This window comes from Micromesistius poutassou (genome assembly GCF_964030765.1).
Source record: "Micromesistius poutassou genome assembly, chromosome: 18".
Lineage (NCBI taxonomy): Eukaryota > Metazoa > Chordata > Actinopteri > Gadiformes > Gadidae > Micromesistius > Micromesistius poutassou.
The window spans coordinates 8,365,368-8,388,889 of NC_140288.1; the positions used below are offsets into that span (position 1 = coordinate 8,365,368).

Sequence of the window (23,522 nt, forward strand, 5' to 3'; positions counted from 1 at the left end):
TTTTAAAATGCAGCTGTTCGTAGTTTTCCTGACCAGACATTTGTCATATTAAGTGGAAAAGTGAAGTTTAGCCCACACCACACTAGCATAATGGATGACATGAGCTTCAAGCTACACATCCGTCTTAAACAACTGAAGTACAAAATGCTGAACCTGCAGAGTTGCTAATGTTCACATTGTATGACAAATCAACAACATCTGTTCTCAAAATGACAAAAACGTTGGTCAGAGAAAAATAAATGGACTCAGTGATGACTTTCCTTATCTTTATCATTGTCAGTGTTTCTATGCCAACGGATGCAGCAGCATTCGAGTCAAGGATGAATCCCTATAAGGAATAGGGGGGGGGCCCACAACGTCACAGCCAATGAGAAACCTCGGTCTGCGTCCGTTAACGATGTACAGGCAAACCAACAGGACAACAAATAACTAGAGAAAGGACTCGGCTGGCTGTGACGACATGAACAGTTCCCTTGGTCTTCCTTAGAGGGACAAGTGGGACAACCCATCACTCCCTAACTCTGTGGCTGTGTCTCACTGCACCATCACACTCATTCTGTACTGTTATTTTAGCTGGAGCACAACTTAAAGTCAATCAGACTTGTTTTTTCTTCCTCTCAAGTGGTGATTGCAGTAACACAGAGCCACCATTCTACCGAGCCTTAAGTCTCTACAGGGGGGAAGGACGCTTGGCCCGATGCAGGAGGAAGAGGAGAGGAGGGTCAGAGAGTGGAGAGGAGAGGAAAGAGGGGAGGGCAGGAGGAGGAGGGAAGAGAGAGTAGGGGAGGAGGATAGGAGAGAATCGAAGAGGAGAGGAAAAGGAGGGGCAGGAGAGGAGTGGAGAAGAGAAGAGGAAGCGGGAGAGGAGAGGAGTGGAGGGGAGAGGAGAGAGGAAAGGAAAGGAAAGGGAGTGGAGAGAGAAAGGAGAGAGGAGGAGAGGAAGATGGGAGAGGAAAGAAAGGGGAGAGGAGGATGGGAAAGAATAGAGGAGGGTGCCAAGAGGAGGAGAAAATAGAAAAGATTGGAAAAGTAGCAGGTGACCGTAGAGAAAGAGTGTTTTCAGTGGGGGGAGCAGTCCGCTTGCATGTCTCAGGTCAGTTAACCGTGTCTAATGGGTCCATGCAGGCTGACGCACACGCCTTACGAAGAAAAGCTGCGTTTTTCTTCACCGCTCCGCGCAGAGACTGAAAGCGACGACTCTTACCTGGGGATAAAGAGCACGGCTCAGCAATGCTTAACGACCACGCATACACGAGCACAAACACGCGCACTCGCATAATGTACAGTCATATGCACACTCACACAGACACACACAATCACATACTAACAAACACACACACCTTCACACTAGCGCACACATACAGTACATATTAATAAACACATACTGACCAACACAGACACACACACAAAGACTTGCACAAACACAAGGTATACACAGACACAGACCAACCCCATGTGCACACTTATGTAAAAATATGGACAATATACTTAAACAGGAATTTAAACCAAAGTGAGCAGACACAGCCATATTAGCATTAAAATACAGATAATACACAAATAATTAAGTGCATACAGTGATACAGTGTTCACTGTCAGACCCAATCACATCGCTGTGCAAATACAGAGCACTTCTATTAGTGAAGGGCCAAAAGCAAACTGCTGTCAAAGCGCTATCATTTATAGATAAATCGCAATGTAATTTAGTGACTATTATTCATGTGAAAAAGGGCAACTAGCAAGTAGACACAGACAAAGTAATGAGGCATGAGTGTGCGAGCACCAGAACTGTGCGTAGTGAGAGGCCGTGCGGCCCACCTATGTGAAGGAGCATAAACAGCAACACACACGTCCACACAAATACAACAGACTCCACTAAATCTACATCCTCCTCTTGCTAAGGTCGACGTAGAGGCATTCATCAATGCCGTGTCGTCCTTGCCAATCGCAGGGACCGCCGTCATGTCTTTCTCCCCTGTCACAAGTCTCCATCTGTCCTGTCGTTCTGCCGCTCTGACCTTTATCTCTAAGGTCTGTCATCTTTTTTTCTGCCTTAATCTATTTATGTACCTGTGTGTATGTGTCACACGCGGTTTGTGTGTGTGTGCAAAGTACCCCCATTCATCTTCTCAGTGGAGGCCCCATTAGTCAGAGGTAGAGAGACAAGAGATGAGACGGCACAAGGAGAGAGAGAGGGCAAGAGACGGAGAGGAGGCAGAGAGCAAACGAGAGAGAGGATATATATATCATTTAATGTTTTTTTGCCAAAAGCTTTTTTGTGTGTGTCCAAATTGTTTCCATCTCAGTTTTTTCCAAACATAAAATATTTATAATATATATAATTTGTTATCTATATTAATGTCCTTATTTAATCTGTCTGTTAATGTATGATCCTCCATGGCAAAATGTATTTAATGAAAGATAGAATCAAAGAACTTACTCAGACTAACTTAACACTTGTTATGGAAGGAAGGAAACATCTGAAATCATGTCTCAAATCTCTCTAATCTGTATACATTTACTTTACTGTCTGTCTCTCTCACCTCGCTTTCATCTCTCTCTCACTCTCTAGTGCCTCCAACTTTCTCCCTCTCTCTCTAGTCTTTCTCTCGCCACCTCTCAACCTCTCTTGCTCTCTAGTACTGCTCTCTCTCTCTCTCTCTCTCTCTCTCTCTCTCTCTCTCTCTCTCTCTCTCTCTCTCTCTCTCTCTCCATATCTCTCTCATTCTGATATGAGAGAGATATGGAGACACATTCTGATGGTACAGTGTTTGGCCCCCAGGCATATGGCCCACGCTCCCCTCAGCCTCCCCAGGGATGAGGGCCCGATCCTGGGAGAGATGTGTCTGCAGGCCCCAAGAGGTTAGACCATTCCCTCTGCAAGTGATATGGAGAGGTGTGTGTGTGTGTGTGTGTGTGTACACTCAATGTGTGTGTGTGTGTGTGTGTGTGTGTGTGTGTGAGAATGAGTGAGTGAAGTTGTGTATGTATGTGTGTGTGCGTGCGTGCATGTTTGTGGACATTTGTATTTGCGTGTACTGTATATGTGTGTGTGTGTGTGTGTGCGTGTGCCATTTCGGCATCAGAGAGCATCACATTAAGCAATGAGCGAGGTTACGTGTATAAATATATGTAAATATATAAACATGTTGGTAAAGATGCAGGCCTGTGGATGTGTGGCCGTGCGGCCTGGGGCGTTGTGTTTCATAGACAGTCATAGTCTGAGTCCTAATCTGATCAACATTATCAACATTAGCAGCTTGGAGATCCCAGAGGGTTTGGGGAGGATTCTCATGGCACTGGCGGTATCGCCAGTCCGTCCCATCAGCCTGTCCTTCAGTCTGCTATCTCTGCTGTTCATCTCTCAGACAAAACCTCACAGGGTTTGGCTAGCTATGTTTTCTTGCACACACACACACACACATATAAAACAGCACACGCACACACACACACACACACACACACACACACACACACACACACACACACGCACGTACACACGCATGCACGCGCGCAGATACAAGCTCACTCAGCAAGATAAGCCAAAATAAATACAAATCATCTGAACACAAATGTGCAACCTATTCATCACATGTCTCCAGCATGGACATACGCGCACACACAAATGCATACACACACGCATACATCCATACATGCACACACACAAACTGACACACAGACTCACACACACAAAGAAGAAAGGGAGGTGGAGGAAACTCACGGTTTCTAGGTTTGTCATCGTCCAATCCCTCCTCTTCATTTTCTGGGTCAATGTCCTCAGCCTGAGTGATCCAGTCCAGATAGCCCTGTGAACACACACACACACACACACACAATTTGTGAGAAACACATTCAAAAGTGTGTTCATTCACTCACACTCACTCACACATAAACACCCACATGCACACTCACTCACACATTCCCTCACGAGCACATACTCACATGCACACTCACTCACACACCGACTCACGTGAACATAATCACACAGGTCATGTCCTGTCATGTATCCTACCTTGAGGTCCTCTTCTAGCTGCTGTTTCTCTCTGAGCTTCTGGAAGTCTCCCCTGGCTTTGGCCTTCTCCCTCTCCTTAGAGAACTCTCTGGAAGGGATATAGAGAGACATAGAGGGGGGGGGGGAAGAGAGAGAAAGAGAGAGAGAGAGAGAGAGAGAGAGAGAGAGAGAGGGAGAGAGAGAGGGCGAGAGAGAGAGGAAAATAGAGAGGTAGCCAGAGATGGAGAAAGAGAGGGAGAGAGAGATAGGGGAGGAAGAGAGAGAGAGGAGGGAGAGGTGAGGGGTGAGAAAGAAGAGAGAGAGAGGAAAATAGATGGACAGGGAGGAGGGAGAAGGGGAGAGAGAGAGACAGGGGAAGGGAGAGAGGTAGCCAGATATATAGAGAGAGGGAGAGGGAGGAGGAATAAAGAGAGAGGGGAGAAAGAGGGAGGGCGAGAGGAGGGGGGGGAGGTGAGGGAAGAGGGAGAGATTGACAGGGTGAGGCAGAAGGGGAGAGAGAGAGAGGGGGGGAGGAGGAGAGGTGACAGAATCTGAACATGTCCACTGAATAATTGTAAAGTCATCACAAAAAACAACAGCAGAAAAACTGAATGATGACAGTGAAACTTCAACAGCAATTTAAACATTCTTCTTCTTCAGGGGAAAAGACCCCCCAGGGGGAGAAAAAGCCTGTCCAAGATCAAATCAGATACAGAGCGTTATGGAGAGAAGCAATCTGTGGGGAAACAGATGAGACACGTTAGTGGGAGAGCCAGGAGCAGGGGGGGGGAACAGCAGTAACATGCAGCCATGCGGTCCGCCTCGGCTGAGACACTCTCACTGCGGCGACCAGATGCCACCGTCCAATCACAACTGACAAATTCACTCATTCACCTAATGAACATTTGATTCTAATCACCGATGTCTCCGCGGACTCCAAATTGATTTTAATTGGGAACAGTATTTGTGCAGCGCTAGTGGTTGGTTCTAATGTTTTAAAAGGTCTCTGCAGCAGCTGTCCCCGGCTCTAGTAAACCGGTCAGGCTGCTCTGGATGTGGGTGACCGGTCAGCGCTGCCCGGGGTTTTTGGAAATGTGCCGGAACAACGCGGGACCACGCTGAACGCTGACGGACAGCGTGGCCGAGGGCCTCCTCGCTCTCCTCTCTCGGCTCAACGCGACGGTCTCCAGACGGGGGGGGGGGGGGGGGGGGGGGGGGACAGTACCGGACAAGGTGGTCCGGAAGGTCGAAAAGACACAACCAGCGCCGCACATCCAGCGGACACAGAAGGACGTTCCCAGCGAGGGTTCTGAAGGGAAGCATCGGGAGGGAGAGGGGGATGATGTAACCTGCTGAAACCGCTCCAGAGCAGGTGAGAGGATGAAAGGCGGAACTGTTCGTTACTTTGGCCCTGCCTTTTAGAAAACGCACTGGGGTTTCTTTCCGTTCTGGCTGCAGGGCTCCCGCTGTAAACACTCCCTTCAATTCAGTCCCAATAAACCGAGGACAGGTGTGTCGCGGTGACGCATCAGCAGGTGGCCGGCGAACCCCTACCGCCAATCACAGGCTATCATGCGGCGGTAAGCGTGTGTTGAACCCAGGGAGACCGCCTCCTCAGACCGGATCTGGATTTCCTCTCGGTGGGCAAATCTCGGCTCACGGCCGCTCTACGGTTCCTAGGCAACCAGAGGACGAATGTACTTATCTAATGACGAGTATGGCGTGTCGCAGTCGATACACAAGTGGCCGCGTGTTGTGCTGCAGCAGTGTTGCCATCTTTCCCCCCGTGATTATCAGTGTGTTTGTGTTCCACTGGCCAGACAATGAGGATGATCTATGAACTGCCGTACAATGGGAGAACACTTTGCTGCATCAATCACTTTTTACAATCACAATCTAGAGTGGAACCAAGCTCGTAATAACCATATCGCACCCTGGACTGGAGGAAAAATCAATTTCTGCGTGTGTGTGTGTGTGTGTGTGTGTGTGTGTGTGTGTGTGTGTGTGTGTATGAAGTTCACATGTGAACAAAGGTGCACACACATACACACACACACACACACACACACACACACACACACATATACACGTGTGTGTGTGTGTGTGTGTGTGTGTGTGTGTGTGTGAGTGAGTGAGTGTGTGTGTGTGTGTATGTGTGTGTGTGTGTAAATGTGTGGTCCCGGCTGTGTGTGAGAGAGACTAAATGGTAAAGGCAGGAAGCACAGGGGGGGAAAATGAAATAGTTGGAGAATTCTCTTATCTTAAATGTTTCTCTCTCTCTCTTTTCCAGGGCATTCTTCCATTGTGTGGATCGTTGTACCTCGCTCCGCCTTCTCGTTGAATCGATACTTACCCCTTCTCGACCCTATATATTCTTCCACAGGCTAGTCTAGCTCTCTCACTTTTCTCAGTTTCTGTCTCGCTATCTCAGACGGCTAACTTAGGGTTTTAATTTTAGACACACACACACACACACACACACACACACACACACACACACACTTAATTCTTATCACATTGAGTCCTTTTGTCTGTCCTTCACTGCTTACATGTGTCTCTCTCTCTCTCTCTCTCTCTCTCTATCTCTCTCTTAATCTCTGTCTCTTACCCTCCCTCGTCCATTATTGTTCCAACTCAGTACCTCTGCCACACACACACACACACACACACACACACACACACACACACACACACACACACACACACAACCAAAATCAGTTAGTAAGAGGTCAGCCTGTGTAGTAGTTTGACAGCCTCATTAGTCAGCAGTCAGACAGAGATCCAGTCAGCCCTGCAGCTGTTTACAGCCGATAAAGTGCTCCGTCTCGCTCTCCTGGAACACAAATAATATCAGCTTTTGAAAAAATGTTTTAGAACTAATCATGAGGTTGATTAATAATTCATGAGCGTGGATGTGTCTTCACACACGCACGCGTTTGTCCGGTCTTCTGTCCCTCCAAACGGTCATCGTCACTCGTCATCCTGACCTTGCGCGAGTCATGAGGGCATTAGCCTGTTCTACTCGCACAGCGTGCATAATTCAACCTTTCATCGTGAGCGCAGCGCAGGGGACCTCGATGACAACAGAGTTCAGGGCTGTGTCCGGGTGGGAGCGTGCTGGCACAGCATGCAGTTGTATGCCCACATTATCACATCTGCTGCTTTAACTTTATCTTTAATGCATGGTACTGAATGCGGCTCTTGCTTTGACATGAGTCAGATCTGGTTGAGTATAGGCTAAGGACATATAGGTCAAAAAAGTATTGCGCTGCTGTGTTGTGTACTCTGAAACAAATACATCAAAGTTAAAGAATATCTTTGCTTCTGATATTAATTTACCAAGACTTGCTACTGCCTCAGAAAGACAGGAAACAAGAGCTAAGGTGGACTTAAAGGGGAACCTATGCCTCATACACATGTTCAGTCCATTCTCCAAGGCCCAATTTGGAAAAATGATGGTCCAATGATGGTCAAAGGTCCAACCTCTCCACAAAACCTGTCTCGGGAATGGAGCTGATATTGAATTCTCCTATATTAGGAGAAGACTATTTCTCTCTGGGACGTCCTGCCAGAGGTGGGCCCTGCGCCGAGTGAGAGCAAACATTTTACATTTTACATTTAAGTTTAAGTTTTACATTTCGCTGACGTTTATCCAACGCGACTTACAACCATTATTCACATATTCACACACCGACGGCGGAGTCAACCACACAGGAGGGCGACAGCCAGCTCGTCAGGAGCAGTCAGGGTGAGGCGTCTCGCTCAGGGACACCTCGACACTCAGCTAGGAGGAGCCGGGGATCCAACTAGCAACCTTGTGTTACCAATCAACACCTGAGCTACTGTCGCAAGAGCAAGCTCCGCTTCCTTTCCAAACAAACTCAGCCGAGGATGGAGAGGGGGGTGGGGGGGAGAGGGAGTGAGGAAGCAAGAGGGAGGGAAAGGACAGGAGGAGGAGGAGGAGGAGGAGGAGGAGGAGGAGGAGGAGGAGGAGAATCAGCGGTAGCGGGGTTAGTTCATTTGGTCTGCCTTGATCCAGCGACCCTGCGGCCTTACCCGCTCAGCACCCCCAGAACCAAGTTTAGCACAAAGAAGGATCCGATGATGATTAATGTGACAAAATAGAGCCAGGGCCAGCTGTTCCCAATCGCATCATTCACCTGGGTGGAGGGGGTGGGGGGGACACGGAGGGGAGGGGAAGGAGGGAGAGAGGGAGGGGAGGGACGGCAGGGATCACAGGTAAAGATGGATGATGGTGGGAGGGGAGAGAAGTGAACAGAGGAAGGCCAGAGGGGATAAGAGGAGAGGAGAGGAGAGGAGAGGAGAGGAGGGGAGGGGAGAGGAGAGGAGAGGAGAGAAGGGGAAATGAGAGGAGAGGAGAAGAGAGAAGAGGAGAGGAGAGGAGTGAACACAGAGGGATAAACAAGAAGTGGAAGTTAGTTAAAGAGGAAAGGTGATGAAGAGAGCGGGAGAGGGGAGAGGGGGGAGGGGAAGGAGGGAGGGAGGGGGGAGGGGAGGGGAGGAGTTAACACCTATTTGTTGGACCACACAGTGCTGGAGTCAACTGTACTGTACACCACACACACATTCATATGCTGAGGAACATCTTGCCTGTAATAAATTCATTGATCATTCACAGCCCATCATTCTCATCTCATCGCCCGCCACACAAGAACATCCAAAGACGAAGGAATTCTTAATAGATTTGCCAATACATGAACGGCAGAGCTTTTCATATCATATTACATACATATTTTCACTGCGTATGACATTGACACTGCATATGGCTGTGAATGCTTCATGAAACAGAGTAAAATTGGTGTTAACATTACGACTGGTCCTGCAGAGATCAACAGGTCGGATTCAAAGCAGTTCACAGTTCACATGTCAGCAGTGCAGTGCAGTGTGTCCTGGAGGTGAGGTGACGCAGAGGCAGACTGTTTGCAACAAGACTCCACTGTTGGGAGATCTCCCACCACCACAACGTGACACCATCAGCCTCTGCTTTACACCAAACCGGGTTATGTTGAAGTGACTCAGATTGTTCAAGTGACTCAACTGAGAGGTGTGTGCGTTCATTCATACATTCATTCATTCAACCTAGTATTTCAGCATTTTCAAAAGGCTGAAATAACAGTAGTAGTATATAGTAGTAGCATTAAGAAATGAAGTACTCAGTACTCAAGTAGTAATAGCGGTAGCCATAGTGTGAGGTCACAGTGTGGTGTTTCAACAGGATGTTAGGGACCCAGCCAATATACCGATATACTAGGCGATACTCCTTGTTAGATACGACCCAGGTTCGATTCCCACCTGCAACACTATGCTACATCACTGCCATTGCCTCTCTGTTTCAACCCACTTCCCTGTCCCTCTCCACTTCATAAAGGCGTACAAATTATAAATAGAGATAAAAGTAATCCTACTCTTGTGGAGCTAATAATACAATGTTATTTTATCTTTCCCTCACCGCCAGTAACTTCATGCTGTCCTGAGAAGAACCGCTCCACCATTTCATATTGATGCATGTGTTGACCCGAGGGCTGAATTATTTATACCCCTGTGCGTCCCTGTGGTGGAGGGGGGGGTGGGGGGTGGTGCTTATACTAAAACCAGCATGACGCGGCGTAGCATTAAAAATGGTGGCGCAGCGCTTATGAAGCAAAGAACACACACACACACAAACTGAACACACACACACACACACACACACGCAGACAAACTGAACGCACACACACACACACACACACACACACACACACACACACACACACACACACACACATATATGTATCCATGACACTTGAGTTCCTTGCTGGACTGATTTAGGTGATCTGATTGAATGCGGATGATGTATACACTCTTTCAGAGAGGAGATATACATTTACATTCTGCGTCAGTGTTATAGAGACGGATCAATGGAGTCTTGTTGCATTAGTAATTCACATGACATCATTAACATCTTTAAACATTGAACAAATCAAAATCACAAGACATTAGTGTATGATCGCTCAAACACACACACACACACACACACACACACACACACACACAATGACGCACACAGACCCACACTCTGAACCTCGTGCGCACTCTTACCCGCTCAACACCCCCAAAACGAGATTGAGCACGAAAAAGGAGCCGAAGATGACGAGAGAGACAAAATAGACCCAGGGGAGCTCATAACCCATAGCATCCTGCATCTGGGAGAGAGACAGCAGAGGAGAGAGAGAGAGGGAGAGAGAGAGAGAGAGAGAGAGAGAGAGAGAGAGAGAGAGAGAGAGAGAGAGAGAGAGAGGGGGGGGGGAGGGAGAGAGAGAGAGGGAGAGAGAGAGGGTGAGAGAGAGAGAGAGAGAGAGAGAGAGGAACGGAGGAGGGATGAGAAGGAGGTGGGAGACGTGTTAAAAAGAGAGACAGAGCAAGTGATAGAAGTTTGAAAGGAGAAGAAGAAAGGCAGGGGGGAAGAAAGAACAGGCAGCAGAGTTAAACAAGGCCCGGAGAAGTGTGTGCGTGTGTCTGATGTGTAGAACAGCGGCATGATCTCTGCTTGTATATAAGCAAGTGTTCTGCCAGAGAAAAGGAGAACATTTAACAACGCTAAAGGCCGGGGGGGTAAATGCGATAATCTGGTTGAAACACACGCACCGTGCAAAGATATTTGGTGCCTTCACGTGCTATGGAAATGATGGTAAATACCAAAAGCCGACGTGAAAATTGCACATGAATGCCCCCTCACGTCGTCATTTCCACTGGAGAGCTCGTAGATTATTTTTGATACACAAGCTGCTGAGATAAGACCTTTTCAAAAAAAATAATCTCTACTATTCATGATCTATAAAATATACAGCATATTATTTACCGTTTGTGTTTTGATAAATCCTCTTCTTGCTGTAGCAGATGAATTAGGCAGTATAACATTTTTTACCCAAGTAACAGATCAGGATCTGTGGGTGCGCCATGTTTCATTTCACTACAACAACAAAAGCACTTGAACACAACAGACTCGTAATTTCCAGTTCACAAATGGAAACAATCATCTTTTCCATTGCACGTGAAGGCATCATGAGTCAAAAGCACCACAGAGCTTCTGCAAGGAACACTAACGGAACCCTGCAATCTGACATGGGTAGCGTTCTTTATTACAAAGACATGAGTCCATTGAGAGTGGGCTAAGTCAACACTCAGCCCAAAAGCTAGACCTTCAGCTGGTGCTGGAGGCCATGAGCACCTTCATCGAAAGCAACACATGCCAGTTTGTTTAAGTTGAAGAGTTGACACTTGATCTGAGGAAGAGAGAGAGAGAGAGAGAGAGAGAGAGAGAGAGAGAGAGAGAGAGAGAGAGAGAGAGAGAGAGAGAGAGAGAGAGAGAGAGAGAGAGAGAGAGAGAGAGAGAGAGAGACACACAGATAAAGAAAGCCAAAAGGGAGACTAGGGCAGGGAGGGTGTGGGAACAGTAGCTATCTCGTGCTACTGGTATGCATCATCTATCTTCCGACATATTCACATATTCACATTGCAGAGCCGAGCAAACCTAATGGAGCATGCTTAGCCAATCGCTCATGTGGACATAGTGTTGCTTTCGAATTACAAATAAACACGCTTGGTAACAATTTGAAGAGATATCACACTTGATCAACATTTTGTGAATCATTGCGAAACATTTGTTTGTGGTCGTAGGCAAGATGTGTGGCAGATGTTGTGTAGTAGTTATTTGGTGTGTGTGTTTCTGTGTGTTTCTGTTAAAATATGCAGAAAAGAAAATAAGGAATGAAGCGGAAGGGGTGTGAGCTTGCAAGGGGTTCTGCTTTGCATATTGCGTACGCACATATGCACACGCGCGCACACACATACACACACATACATACACACACGTGCGCAAATACGCTCATCAAAACACAAATCATCAATTCATGAGTGTTCACTAAACATTAAAAAGTAAACTTGTCTCAAGTGTCATATAATATACCCAATTAAAGTGTGTCATGTAGTATGAAGATCACGTATTTGTGAAAAAGTTCACTCATCATAATAATGTAAGTATTGGTTTGTCCTTCAAAATTCGCAGGAGCCTGAGAAGTGGTGCATGGATGCTTTAGATTAAGCTATATTTTATATTTGAAAATATATTTTTAGGGCTTTTAATTTTTCCTAAGCATTGATAATGTCCACTTATGAATTCCCAATATGTATTTAAGTCACAGCTTTTAATGCAAGAAATGTTGATGAAGTTAGTCGTCGCGTGAGTGGGGGCGGGATAGCCTATCGTTTATCGTTCACATCCCAGCCCAAAGGTTGTGGGTTCAAGACCTGTGTTTGCTATCGGGTGATCTCAGCTCTACCGGCTGATGTGTGATGACTATCGAACGACTTGTCTATGGCTTCAATGTAATGCTTTTTTTATGGTATGTACAGACGAGAAACAGCTCACATGTTATTACAGCTAAATGGGCTGGTATGACACATGACAGATGGCCAGGGTACCACGGTAACCCTGTAAGTCTACCACCTTGACTGACTATTCTTCTATGTGAACATGCAGTGTGCATGCTTGAACGCACATGTGTGTGTGTGTGTGTATATGTTTGTGTGTGTGTGTGTGTGTGTGTGTGCATGCGTGAACGCCCGTGTGCATGTGTGTACGTGTGTGCGTGCACGTGTGTGTTCGTGGTCGTGTAGTGTACTCTCGTTGAGTCATGCATTAAGATTTCTCACACGTAGTTATTGAGTCGGCGCCTTCAATTACAGAAGGCATCGATTTAGAACAAGATAGGAGCCAGCGGGGCGACCAGACAGAGGGGGTGTGTGTCTGTGTGTGTGTCTGTGTGTGTATGCGCGGCTACATGCATGTGTGCATGTGTGCATGTGTGTGTTTGCGTGGATGCATGCATGTGTGTGCATGCATGTGTGTGTACACATATAACGCATATACACCATATATACAACACCATATAACTCCCGAAATGAAACCCCTGTAATACAAAATAATATATAATATATAAAATACATCATATATACACTCACACACACACACACACACACACACACACACACCAACACACACCAACACACAGACACACACACACGTCCCCCCCACTGGGCGGGTGCCGGCTCACCCAGTACAGGACCTCCGTCCAGCCCTCCATGGTGATGCACTGGAACACCGTGAGCATGGCGAAGGCGAAGTTGTCGAAGTTGGTGATGCCGTCGTTGGGCCCCTCCCAGCCCATGCAGCACATGGTCCCGTTCTGCCCGCAGTGCCTCCCGTGGGCCCCGCTGAAGGCGCACGGGGCCGGCTTCTCCTCCACGATCGCCCCTGGGAACCGGGCGGCAGTGTTCCGTGGATTAAAGGTGGAGTATGCAAAGCAACTCCGCTCCTGCCCCCCTCCCCCGCCGTCCCTGCTCTGTCCCAGCCCCGCCCACCCTCAAATCACCCGACTGGGAGATTTCTCTACGCTGCTCCAGAATCGGAGCGATTCAGCCAGAGCCCTGTAGCCTTAAAGGTCCTATACTATACCACCAGGTGTGAGTGAGATTTGCCATTACAGGCCAAAATTTGCCTCTTCTGACATCACAAGTGGGCGTGTCCACCTAGATGTGTGCTGGATAGATCAGTCTACCAGCTGACCCAGTGGACTGTAGAAAACGTTGCTCATCTTTACGCCATACATCTAGGTGGACACGCCCACTTGTGATGTCAGAAGAGGCATATTTTCAAAAGGGCTTGTAACGGCTAATCCCACTCTCACCTGGTGGTATTATATGTTACCTTTAAAGTTAGCATCTGCATGACAAGAATGTGTTTTTTCCAAAACACATTCTTGCCGGAAACATGCTGTACCTTTAATGTTTTCCATTCATTATTCGATCTTTCTGATTGGGTTTGTCATCCTCTGATTGGTCCCCGTTATCAATAAGGATGATCAATGGACTCTCGAGAGGAAATGAGATATAATAATACATTGATTGAGGAGCCACTTAAAAGCGCTCTCTTAGACGTGTGTCACGGAGGCGAAACACATGGACGGACACAATCAACGTTTCCACCGGATTCGATTGAGTCGTTCTTCTTTACACACACAATAGTGCTGCGTCAGGGTTTGACTCGGGCAGGATTGAAGCGCTCTCTGCGTGTGTGTGTGAGTAACATGTAGGATAATGGACGTGGCGTTGCGCAACCACTTACCCCTTTGGGGCCTACAACATTATCAAAGTCCATTTGTACCTGAAACCACTTAGGGTTTATCGTCTCAATCAAACACACTCGCTGTCCCTTTCAATTATTCTCTAAATCGTTCATAGACTCCCCAACGCTAATTGCCAACGTTAATGTTATCCAACTCTGCTCGTTTAAAAAGGAACACAACAACAGCGTTTAAAAAGGCTGAGTCTGATTTCCTTTTTGGTCAACAACCAATCACAGTCTTCCCACACTAATGTATTTCTCCCGTGAGGCTCATTGTTTGAAAAAGCAGCAGATCAGCCATAACCTGCTTTTAAGCTTGATTCCAGGTTTCCATGTACATGTTGTCACTGTGTGGGTGGGACAACATGTAAACAGTGTCCTCTTGTGGTGACATTAGGCCTGCAGGACAGCGGGCAACATGCTGCCGGAATCAGGGCAGATGAAAATGGAGAGAAAGCGTCAAAAGGAGAGAGTCAAGAGGCTGCTGATATACAGCAGCATGGATTCACTAGAGGTCGTTAAAAACCAAGTGGGGGTGAAACAACTCTACGTTTTTCATTTTCAGATTTCAGATCAGATTTTTTAAGTTATTGATTTTTCTTCAGATTCCCATCCATTATTTAAGGTTCAAAATCGCCACCGATGAATTCCGGGATTTCTAAAAGTAAAAGCATCCACAATGAGACGAACGTACAGGGGAGCGCTTGTCCCACACGACGTGTTCATATAAAAGATCTGCGTCTACCTTTGTTCCCGCCCTTGTGTTCGAAGCAGGTCTTGTGCATCTTTCCCATGAACAGCTCCAGCCCGATGATGGCGTAGATGATGATGACGAAGAGGACCAACAGGGCGATGTGCAGCAGGGGGACCATGGCTTTGATTATAGAGTTCAACACCACTTGTAAACCTAGAGAGCGCACACACACACACACACACACACACACACACACACACACACACACACGAACACACACGCAGAACCAAACGCACACACACACACACAAACACACACAGACACACATGCACGCACACATAAACACAAACATACACACACACACAAACACACACACACACAAACGCACACGCACAGGGTTAAAGAAAAGTCAGTAAACCATTGCCTGCGTGGTTCCCGTGGCATTGTGAGGATTGGTATTGCATGACGGATGCAGTTGGTGCTCGCTAGATAAAGAAAATAGGAAAGAATTGGCAGCAGATCAGTCGCTTCTCTGTTTGACTTCAATCTCCGTGCAAATCCCCCCCCAAACACTTTCACGTGTGTTGATGCCTGTCACAGGCGGCCACCTTCAACGCACACTTGTTCAGCACACATTCAACACACGTCTTCTGCCTCTGCGGTCATTCTCTCTCTCGAGTTCAGGGCGTTCAGAAAGCTGGGGCAGAGTTAAGTGTTGTCCAGACTTTTAAATGTCAGGATGAGTGATTTTACGATGTTTAAAAGGAGGAGGAAATGACCAAAACTGATCTCATATAAAGTTAAGATTAGAGACAAAGTGAAGTATAATCTTTAAGCAGCACTAAAGTGAGTACCGAGCACAAACGCTATCGAGCGGCAGTTTTAATGCCACGTTGACTCTGAACAGGTCAGACGAGTAATTACAGCTCACCTCATCATGCCGGGCACGTCTCAGACACAGCAGTAAAGGTGTGAGCTCCAATATATGGAATACACACACACACACACACACACACACACACACACACACACACACACACACACACACACACACAGCCGTTGTATGAACAACAGGCACAGCAGCTTTGCGTCGTGATGATTGATGAGTTCATCTTCTGCTGCTGGGGCCTGAGAACCTGACAACACAGCTGAGGAACAGGACCCCTAGCCTCTGGGCGGGTCGGTGGGTGTGCGTGTGTGTTCTCTTTGTGTGTGCGTGTGTGTGTGGGTGTGTGTGTGTCAAGTGTGTGTGTGTATGTCTGTGTGTTATGTGTGTGTGTGTGTGTGTGTGTGTGTGTGTGTGTGTCGAGTGTTTGTGGATTGTGTGATTATGTGTGTGTGTGTGTGTGTGTGTGTGTACGTGTGTGAGTGTGTATCGAGTGTTTGTGCATTGTGTGTGTGTGTTTGTGTGTTTGTGTGGGTGTGTGTGTGTGTGTGTGTGTATCGCTTGTTTGTATATTGTGTGATCATTATGTGTCTGTGCGTGTACGTGTCTGAGTGTGTATCGAGTGTTTGTGTATCGTGTGTGTGAGTGTGAGTGAGGTAGGGAGAACGAGAGAGAAGAAAAAGAGAGAGTGAGAGTGACAGAGAGAGAGTGACACAGAGAGAGAGAGAGAGAGAGAGAGAGAGAGAGAGAGAGAGAGAGAGAGAGAGAGAGAGAGAGAGAGATGGACTCCTGGAATATGTATACCTCAAGGAGGTCCAATATCGGCTTTAATCTTCACTTCACAGCACTGCCATTTTTACCCAATTCCTCTTGGCACCTGGTCCTGACAGCTGTACTCATCACTCTCCATCTCTTCACTCCTCCTTTTGATCCATTTCCACCTAACCTTGACCTATCTATCTATCTATGATCTATTTATCTATCTATCTATCTATGATCTATCTATCTATCTATCTATCTATCTATCTATCATATATCTATCCATCATCTATCTAGCTATCATCTATCTATTTATCTAGATATATCATCTATCTATCTATCATCTATCTATTTATCCAACCATCCATCCATACATACATCCCTCCATTTATCCATTCCTCCATCCGTCAATCCATTAGTTCACCCATCTCTCCTTCCCAATCGTTCCATTGATCCATCTCTGCATCCCTCCCTCTCCCTCCCTAGCCTCCCCCCCCTCTACTTCCTCCTCCATCCTCCCTCCCTCCTCTCTCCCCCTCCCCCTCCCTCTCCCCCTCTCTCCCTCGGTCCCCCTCCCTCCTCCTCCTCTCTCCCTCCTCCTCCTCTCTCCCTCTCTCCCCCTCTCTCCCTCGGCCCCCCTGCAGCAGTACTTACTGGGTACTCCAGAGACCAGCCTGAGGGGTCGTAGGACTCTGAACGCCCTAAGAGCTTTGACATCGAAGCCGGCCGCCTTCCCTCCGATCGGAGTGCCGCCGTCACCCTTGGTGGCCTGCTCCAAGATGGCACTGAACAACCTGGGAAGAGAGACACACACAGCCCAGTTGAGTTTGTTACATTCTTGCTAAAGCCCTCAACACCTGATAAGCTTTCGGCTCGATTCAACATCATAAAAAGCTGCGGTCAACCTTTTTCTCCTGCTGAAAACACAAAGGAAGAGCAGCAGGAATTAATGCATCAATCATCATCATCATCATCATCATCATCATCATCATCATCATCATCACAGCTCTTCTCCTCCTAAAACGTTCCACAACATGATTAGCGTCCATCAAAGTACTCTCAAGCGCTCGTCGTCTGGATTCCATGTTTTTTTTGGAAGTCAAACAAAGTAATCTGATTGGCTCTCACTTTGAGAGGTCAGCTTCAAACCGTGTTTTCAAAGCTGAAAATGTCATGACATTGAGAATATCATTTAAATTTATTTTTACTTCCATAAAATTCTAATATGTTCAATTATCATTTCACAGTCTATTTCTGTTGGATTTAATTCAATGGTACAGCACAATTAGCAATTGGGTGTCGTTTACCCAATTATAGTTGCTCTAATTAAGTATGTTGGGCGCTTCCCTTCGTTGCCCCAAACGAATATGTGTCGAATAAAGGTATTTCACAGCCTATCAAATGCCTTTTACTGTGGAGTTTGTGTTGGCTAAACGTGAGTCATGTCATTACTTCAATATTTGGTCGTGGTCCTTTATAGCTCAGAAATCAGAGAACATAATGAGCACTCTTCATTGGGGTGAATAGTTAAGGGCCGATTGATCGATAGTACTTTATTAGCAATGTTAGGATCTGACCAAAAGATTCACCATCTCACCAGGTGGAGGAGTTCTCTCTTTTGTCATCAATCATTTCTATGTACATGACCTCCACTTGATTTTTATATTTTTATGAGAAACATTCGGTAGATTCAATAGAGTGACAACACACAATGCTCTATAGTGGAACGATACTACTGCCAAAGTTGTTAGAATAATCTACACAGGAACGGGAATTTGAAGTGGACCAGGGAAATACTGTCAGAGAAAAAAGCAAGAGAAAACATGGGGATGAGGTGGAACTGATGAAAAAAACCATCCGGATACAAATCGTTTCCTTTTCCATACGATTTATTAAAAGCGGTTAAATTATTCACTGCTTTGAGACATCTGTTTTTACGACAGGATCTCATTGGCTTGAAATGAAGGCCAGCTGAGGTCTTCCTTTCACACTCTCTCTCTATTTCATTATTATTTTCCTCTAACACTTTCTCTCTCTCTCTCTCTCTCTCTCTCTCTGCCTCTGCTAACCCTCCTCTATGCTCCTACATCTTCCATTTCCCTACTGTCACCCAATTCAGTTTTTTTTTCTCATCTCCCACTATAATTTTTTTTTTTTACTCTGTCAACCTCTCTCTCTTCCCCCCCCCCTCTCTCTCTCTCTCTCTCTCTGTCTCTGTCTCTGTCTCTCTCTCTCTCTCTCTCTCTCTTTATCTCTCTCTCTTTCTCTCCTCTTCCTAAGATGCTTTAGAAATCTCTGGACAATTGCGTTTTCCGAGTAGCGTGGCTAAAAGGCCAGTTGCCACCGTGTTAGTCACAGAATTATCATTTAGCGCAGATGAAATGGCCACTTGAAAAGACCTCAAAAAACACATTGCCCTCTCTCGCTCTCCCTCCCCTCTCTCTCTCTCTACCACCTCTCACTCCATTTGATTATCTCTCGCCCTCACCCTCTTGCTCTCCTCTTCTCTCCACCAAAAACGTGCCATTAAGAAATGTGAAAAATGAATGGAGGTTGCGGGTTTTTGTGCATTGTGCGTTTGTTTTGCGGTGGTGGAACGTCACGGTGTAATTGCAGCCCTCGCGTGGGTAACCAGGTGGAGCGGAGGGAGATTGGCTGCTGCGTGTGAGCGGGGTTTAACATGGTGCGTGGGGACAGTGAAACAACATGTAAAGTTAAAGGAGGTGTCGTCGTTGAACGCACAATCCTGATTGTGTTTGGTCCATAATTGTTTGGAATTGGTTTGTAACTTCCTTGCGACAGATGAGCCGATGTTTCAAGAGGCTGTAAGAAGTTAGGGATCTAGTTTCCGATACACTCTTCATATTTTCTAGTTGGTAGTGGTCCGTCCGATGATTTGTACGTAAAAGAGAGGCACGTTACGCTATGTTCGACCGTTTTGCTTAAGATCTAAGTTGTTGTCGAGTCATTATGCTTATGAATGCATAAATCCAGATTTGCATATGGTGAATGGAAGTACTGATTCAGGATTTTCGATTTGCCAAACAGTTGTCAGCAATGGCTTTGTTTGTGGATTTTTGGGCCAGTTAGCTTGAGTAAAACTATACATATAAACGTGCAAGCACTTTTATTTGCTTGTAATAAAGTTGGCGAATGATGCCATGATGTGTAGCGCATTTCATATACAACATCGCTCAATATTACACTCAGCGATGCATCACAAAGAAAAGTATCACAAAGTTGCTCTGGGTCGTCCCCCCTCCTTCCTATAGCGCACAGTGCAAACACTAACCCTTAGTTTGTTTATTGGCCACACTATTGGACAATTCTGAAACTTGACACAGATTGTTGGTAACTTTAATCCATATTTTTTTTCATATGTTTAATATTGCATTTCCTTTTCATTTTCTCACGTGTGACAGTTCTGCTCAATGTCACTTCAAAATAAAAGGAAAAAAGAGAAAGTGCCTTTTATTTAAATTTAGCTGACAGGATTATCAAAAAGGATGTGGTTATTTTGGGTAAAAAACTAAAAGAATAGAATTGACAGAAAACATTCTTTGAAAAAGATACATATGTATATCGTTACGAGATATGAAATGACCCATATCGGGCTAGAAGATCAGATGTTGTCCATAACGCACAGCCCACCTGACACACCCTCATGTGACGACTGTAACACACACACACACACACACACACACACACACACACACGACGACCAAACAAGCTTCAAAGCCCACGGTGGAGGCTTGCATTGAACGGCTGGCGCTGCGACGGTTCGACTTCTACGGGCCAAATGCAAACTGACAGACATGAAGGGAAGTGGTTTGGTGCGCATCACTCTGGAGGAGAGGCCCAGGCAGTCGCTGCTCACACCAAACTTCTAGTCTGATGAACGCCATGATTCTCTGACGAATCACAGGATCCCAAACAGGCCTTGACGTCCTTTGATAAGCCGTAATTGAGGGGGGGAAATAGAGCGATCAGGGCCTCAGTGCTCTGCCTAAGAGCGCCACAGCCGGCTACTAGACAGCATAAGAACCGCGTGGACTCAGCTGTTTCGTGCAGATGAGACCGCCTGTTCACCAGTGCATTGAGTGTTCTGATTTAATATTTCGTCCTTTGTGTGTGTGTGTGTGTGTGTGTGTGTGTGTGTTTCTGCGCCTGTGTGTGTTTGCGCCTGTGTGTCTTCACCTGTGTGTGTGTGTGTGTGTGTGTGTGTGTCTGTCTGCGCCTGTGTGTGTCGGTGTGTTTGCGCCTGTGTGTGTGTGTGTGTGTATGTGTTTGCTCCTTTGTGTCTGTGCCTGTGTGTGTGTGTGTGTGTGTGTGTGTGTGTATGTGTGTGTTTGCTCCTGTGTGTGCGTGTGTGTGTGTGTGTGTGTGTGTGTCTGTCTGTGCCTGTGTGTGTGTGTGTGTGTGTCTGCACCTGTGTGTGTGTGTTTGCTCCAGTGTGTGTGTGTGTGTGTGTGTGTGTGTCTGCGCCTGTGTGTGTGTGTGTGTGTGTGTGTGTGTGTGTGTGTCTGTGCCTGTGTGTGTGTGTGTGTGTTTGCGCCTATGTGTGTGTGTGTGTGTGTGTGTGTGTGTGTGTGTGTGCCTGTGTGTGTGTGTGTGTGTGTGTTTGCGCCTATGTGTGTGTGTGTGTGTGTGTGTGTGTGTGTGTGTGTGCGCCTGTGTGTGTGTGTGTGTGTGTGTGTGTGCATGGGTTAGCATTAGCTCAGCTGCATAACAGAGTGGATTATTTCTGCCATGCTGTCATGTCGCTATCCATTCACTCCACCAACAGAAAGCCTCAAGTGAAACACTTGAAAATAAAAATAAAGAGGAGGCCGTTTAGCATACGAAAGCAGCCCTCAGCTGACTGCTGAGAGGAGCAGAGAGGGAGGCGAGGAGAGGAGAGGAGAGGACAGGAGTAAGGACAGGCTGAGTGCCAGAGAGAGAGGGGCTGAGCGGGCGGTTAGCCGTGTTAAAGGTTGTGTTGATGCCAGGGGCGCCGGAGACATGATAGCTACCAACAGGGCTGCGCATGTCCTTCATGGAGGAGCCAGACAAGCATGTGCAGCCACACCGGCTACTGTGACTGCATGCTACAGCAAGACACTCTGTATGTGTGTGTGCAAATACACATCGACAAGAAAAAATCTATTCTGTTCAGTATCGCGATATTTTGCGCATGCAATTATATCGATACTGTAGCGCAAAGTATTTCAATATTAAAAATATATATGTATATATATATATTTTTCGTTTACTCTGATAGCATGTTGCATGTTGACCAACTCCTTTTTCTGAATAAAAATGCCAATATTCCCAAATGAATTTAACATTTTTTTTATTATTCAAAGGCATTTGTAATGCCTTTTAATCGCAATAATATTGAATCGTGGCCCAAATATCGCAATACTATCGAATCGTTACATTTTTACCAATTCCCACCCCTAATATATATGTGTGTATAAGTAAATTAGAGCATTTGAATGTCATTAGTGTAGCTGTCCTATCCCCAAGGTACTTAGGGATGGACACTATACACACATGTGCGCACTGTGACGCCGTGAGCGTTACGCCTCTACCTCCCTCTGGCTGTGTGGTGCTCTTGAGCACTAGGCATATCGTTGCATATTCTTGGGTCATGTCTTGTCCTGTGCGCTTTGACCTGCAGGAGGAGCTGGAGATGAGCATTCCGGTACTAATGAGGGAATTGAAGCCATCCGTGTGTACGGCTGTCGGGTTATAGCCGGTGTCCTGTGGCCTCAGTCGCTCTCTCTGATCGGCTCTGGCCAGACGCGTTTGAGGGATGGCTGCAGCGGACCGCAGCCAGCAGTGCCCTTTTGCGTTATGCATTACACGTGTCATGCCGACGTGCATGACTCTTTACGTTACCTTATCTTTTGATTTATGGAAATACTTGTCATTAAATTGACATTATTGTAATGAACGTGACCCGACGGTGTCTGTCTCCTTATGTCCAACGCCTTTGAGCCAAGGCGTTGGTGACAGCACTCACACAAAAACACACACACATGCACAGGATGCAGCTGCCGCATCTTGTGCGTGTGTGTATGTTTGCCTGTATATGTGTGCATGCATACACAAAGTTTGCAAATAGACAAAAATCCAAAATTCTCAAATTGACAAAAACACACACGTACACACACACACGTACACACATGTACACACACACACACACACACACACACACACACACACACACACACACACACACACACACACACACACACACACACACACACACACACACACACCTACATGTGTACACACACACACACACACACACACACACACACACACACCTACATGTGTACACACACACACACACACACACACACACACACACACACACACACACACACACACACACACACAGTTGCACCTAAAGGAGGCAGGGCAGCACACTGCTAAGAGCGGCCGATTCCTCTCACTGATCATGTTAGATGTTCTGGGGGCTCATGATCAATTATCATTACTCATACAGGTTGTCCCCCTTCACCACACAGGTGGTGGTGGGAGTGCTACAGTTGTGTAGCAGATTCATCTCATGCTGGCTTTAGCAATGGAGTTAAGACCGAGAAATTCTTTGCTTCCGAAATACCACAAAAATTAAAGCCACAAATCAAGTCAATCAAGTCAATTTTCTCTTTAAGGGAGTACAATTATTACACCGGCTGACAGAGGGTGCTATATTGTATCCCCAACGTTAAAACTAACAACATAAAAAATGTAGAGATGCACCGATTGCAATTTTCTTGGCCGATTTCAGATTTTGTAATATGTACCTGCTGATTTCCCGATTCGGGCCAACTCAGATTTAAAAATAAAAATTGCTGGAGATATTGGACGGAAAGTTTTTTGTACAAATAAAATCAAACGGAAAATAAATTCAATATAAAAAATTTAAATTTTTTATATAAAAAATTTAAATTTTTTATATTGTATCGAAATATTAACAGAAGTGCAATATTTACAGAATCGCAAGACATATTGGGAACTA

General features: G+C 46.3%; 1 protein-coding gene across 1 annotated transcript in view; it reads right to left on the reverse strand.

The window, feature by feature from the left end:
* Positions 1 to 23,522, reverse strand: part of cacna1c (calcium channel, voltage-dependent, L type, alpha 1C subunit) — a gene marked incomplete at both ends in the record, with an annotated part of 190,169 nt that overhangs the window by 51,849 nt on the left and 114,798 nt on the right. Inside the window, 7 exon segments of the mRNA XM_084483013.1 lie at positions 1,136 to 1,204; positions 3,719 to 3,803; positions 4,010 to 4,097; positions 10,088 to 10,191; positions 13,102 to 13,301; positions 14,917 to 15,078; positions 17,165 to 17,304. Coding sequence (XP_084339139.1) covers positions 1,136 to 1,204; positions 3,719 to 3,803; positions 4,010 to 4,097; positions 10,088 to 10,191; positions 13,102 to 13,301; positions 14,917 to 15,078; positions 17,165 to 17,304 — 848 coding nt within the window.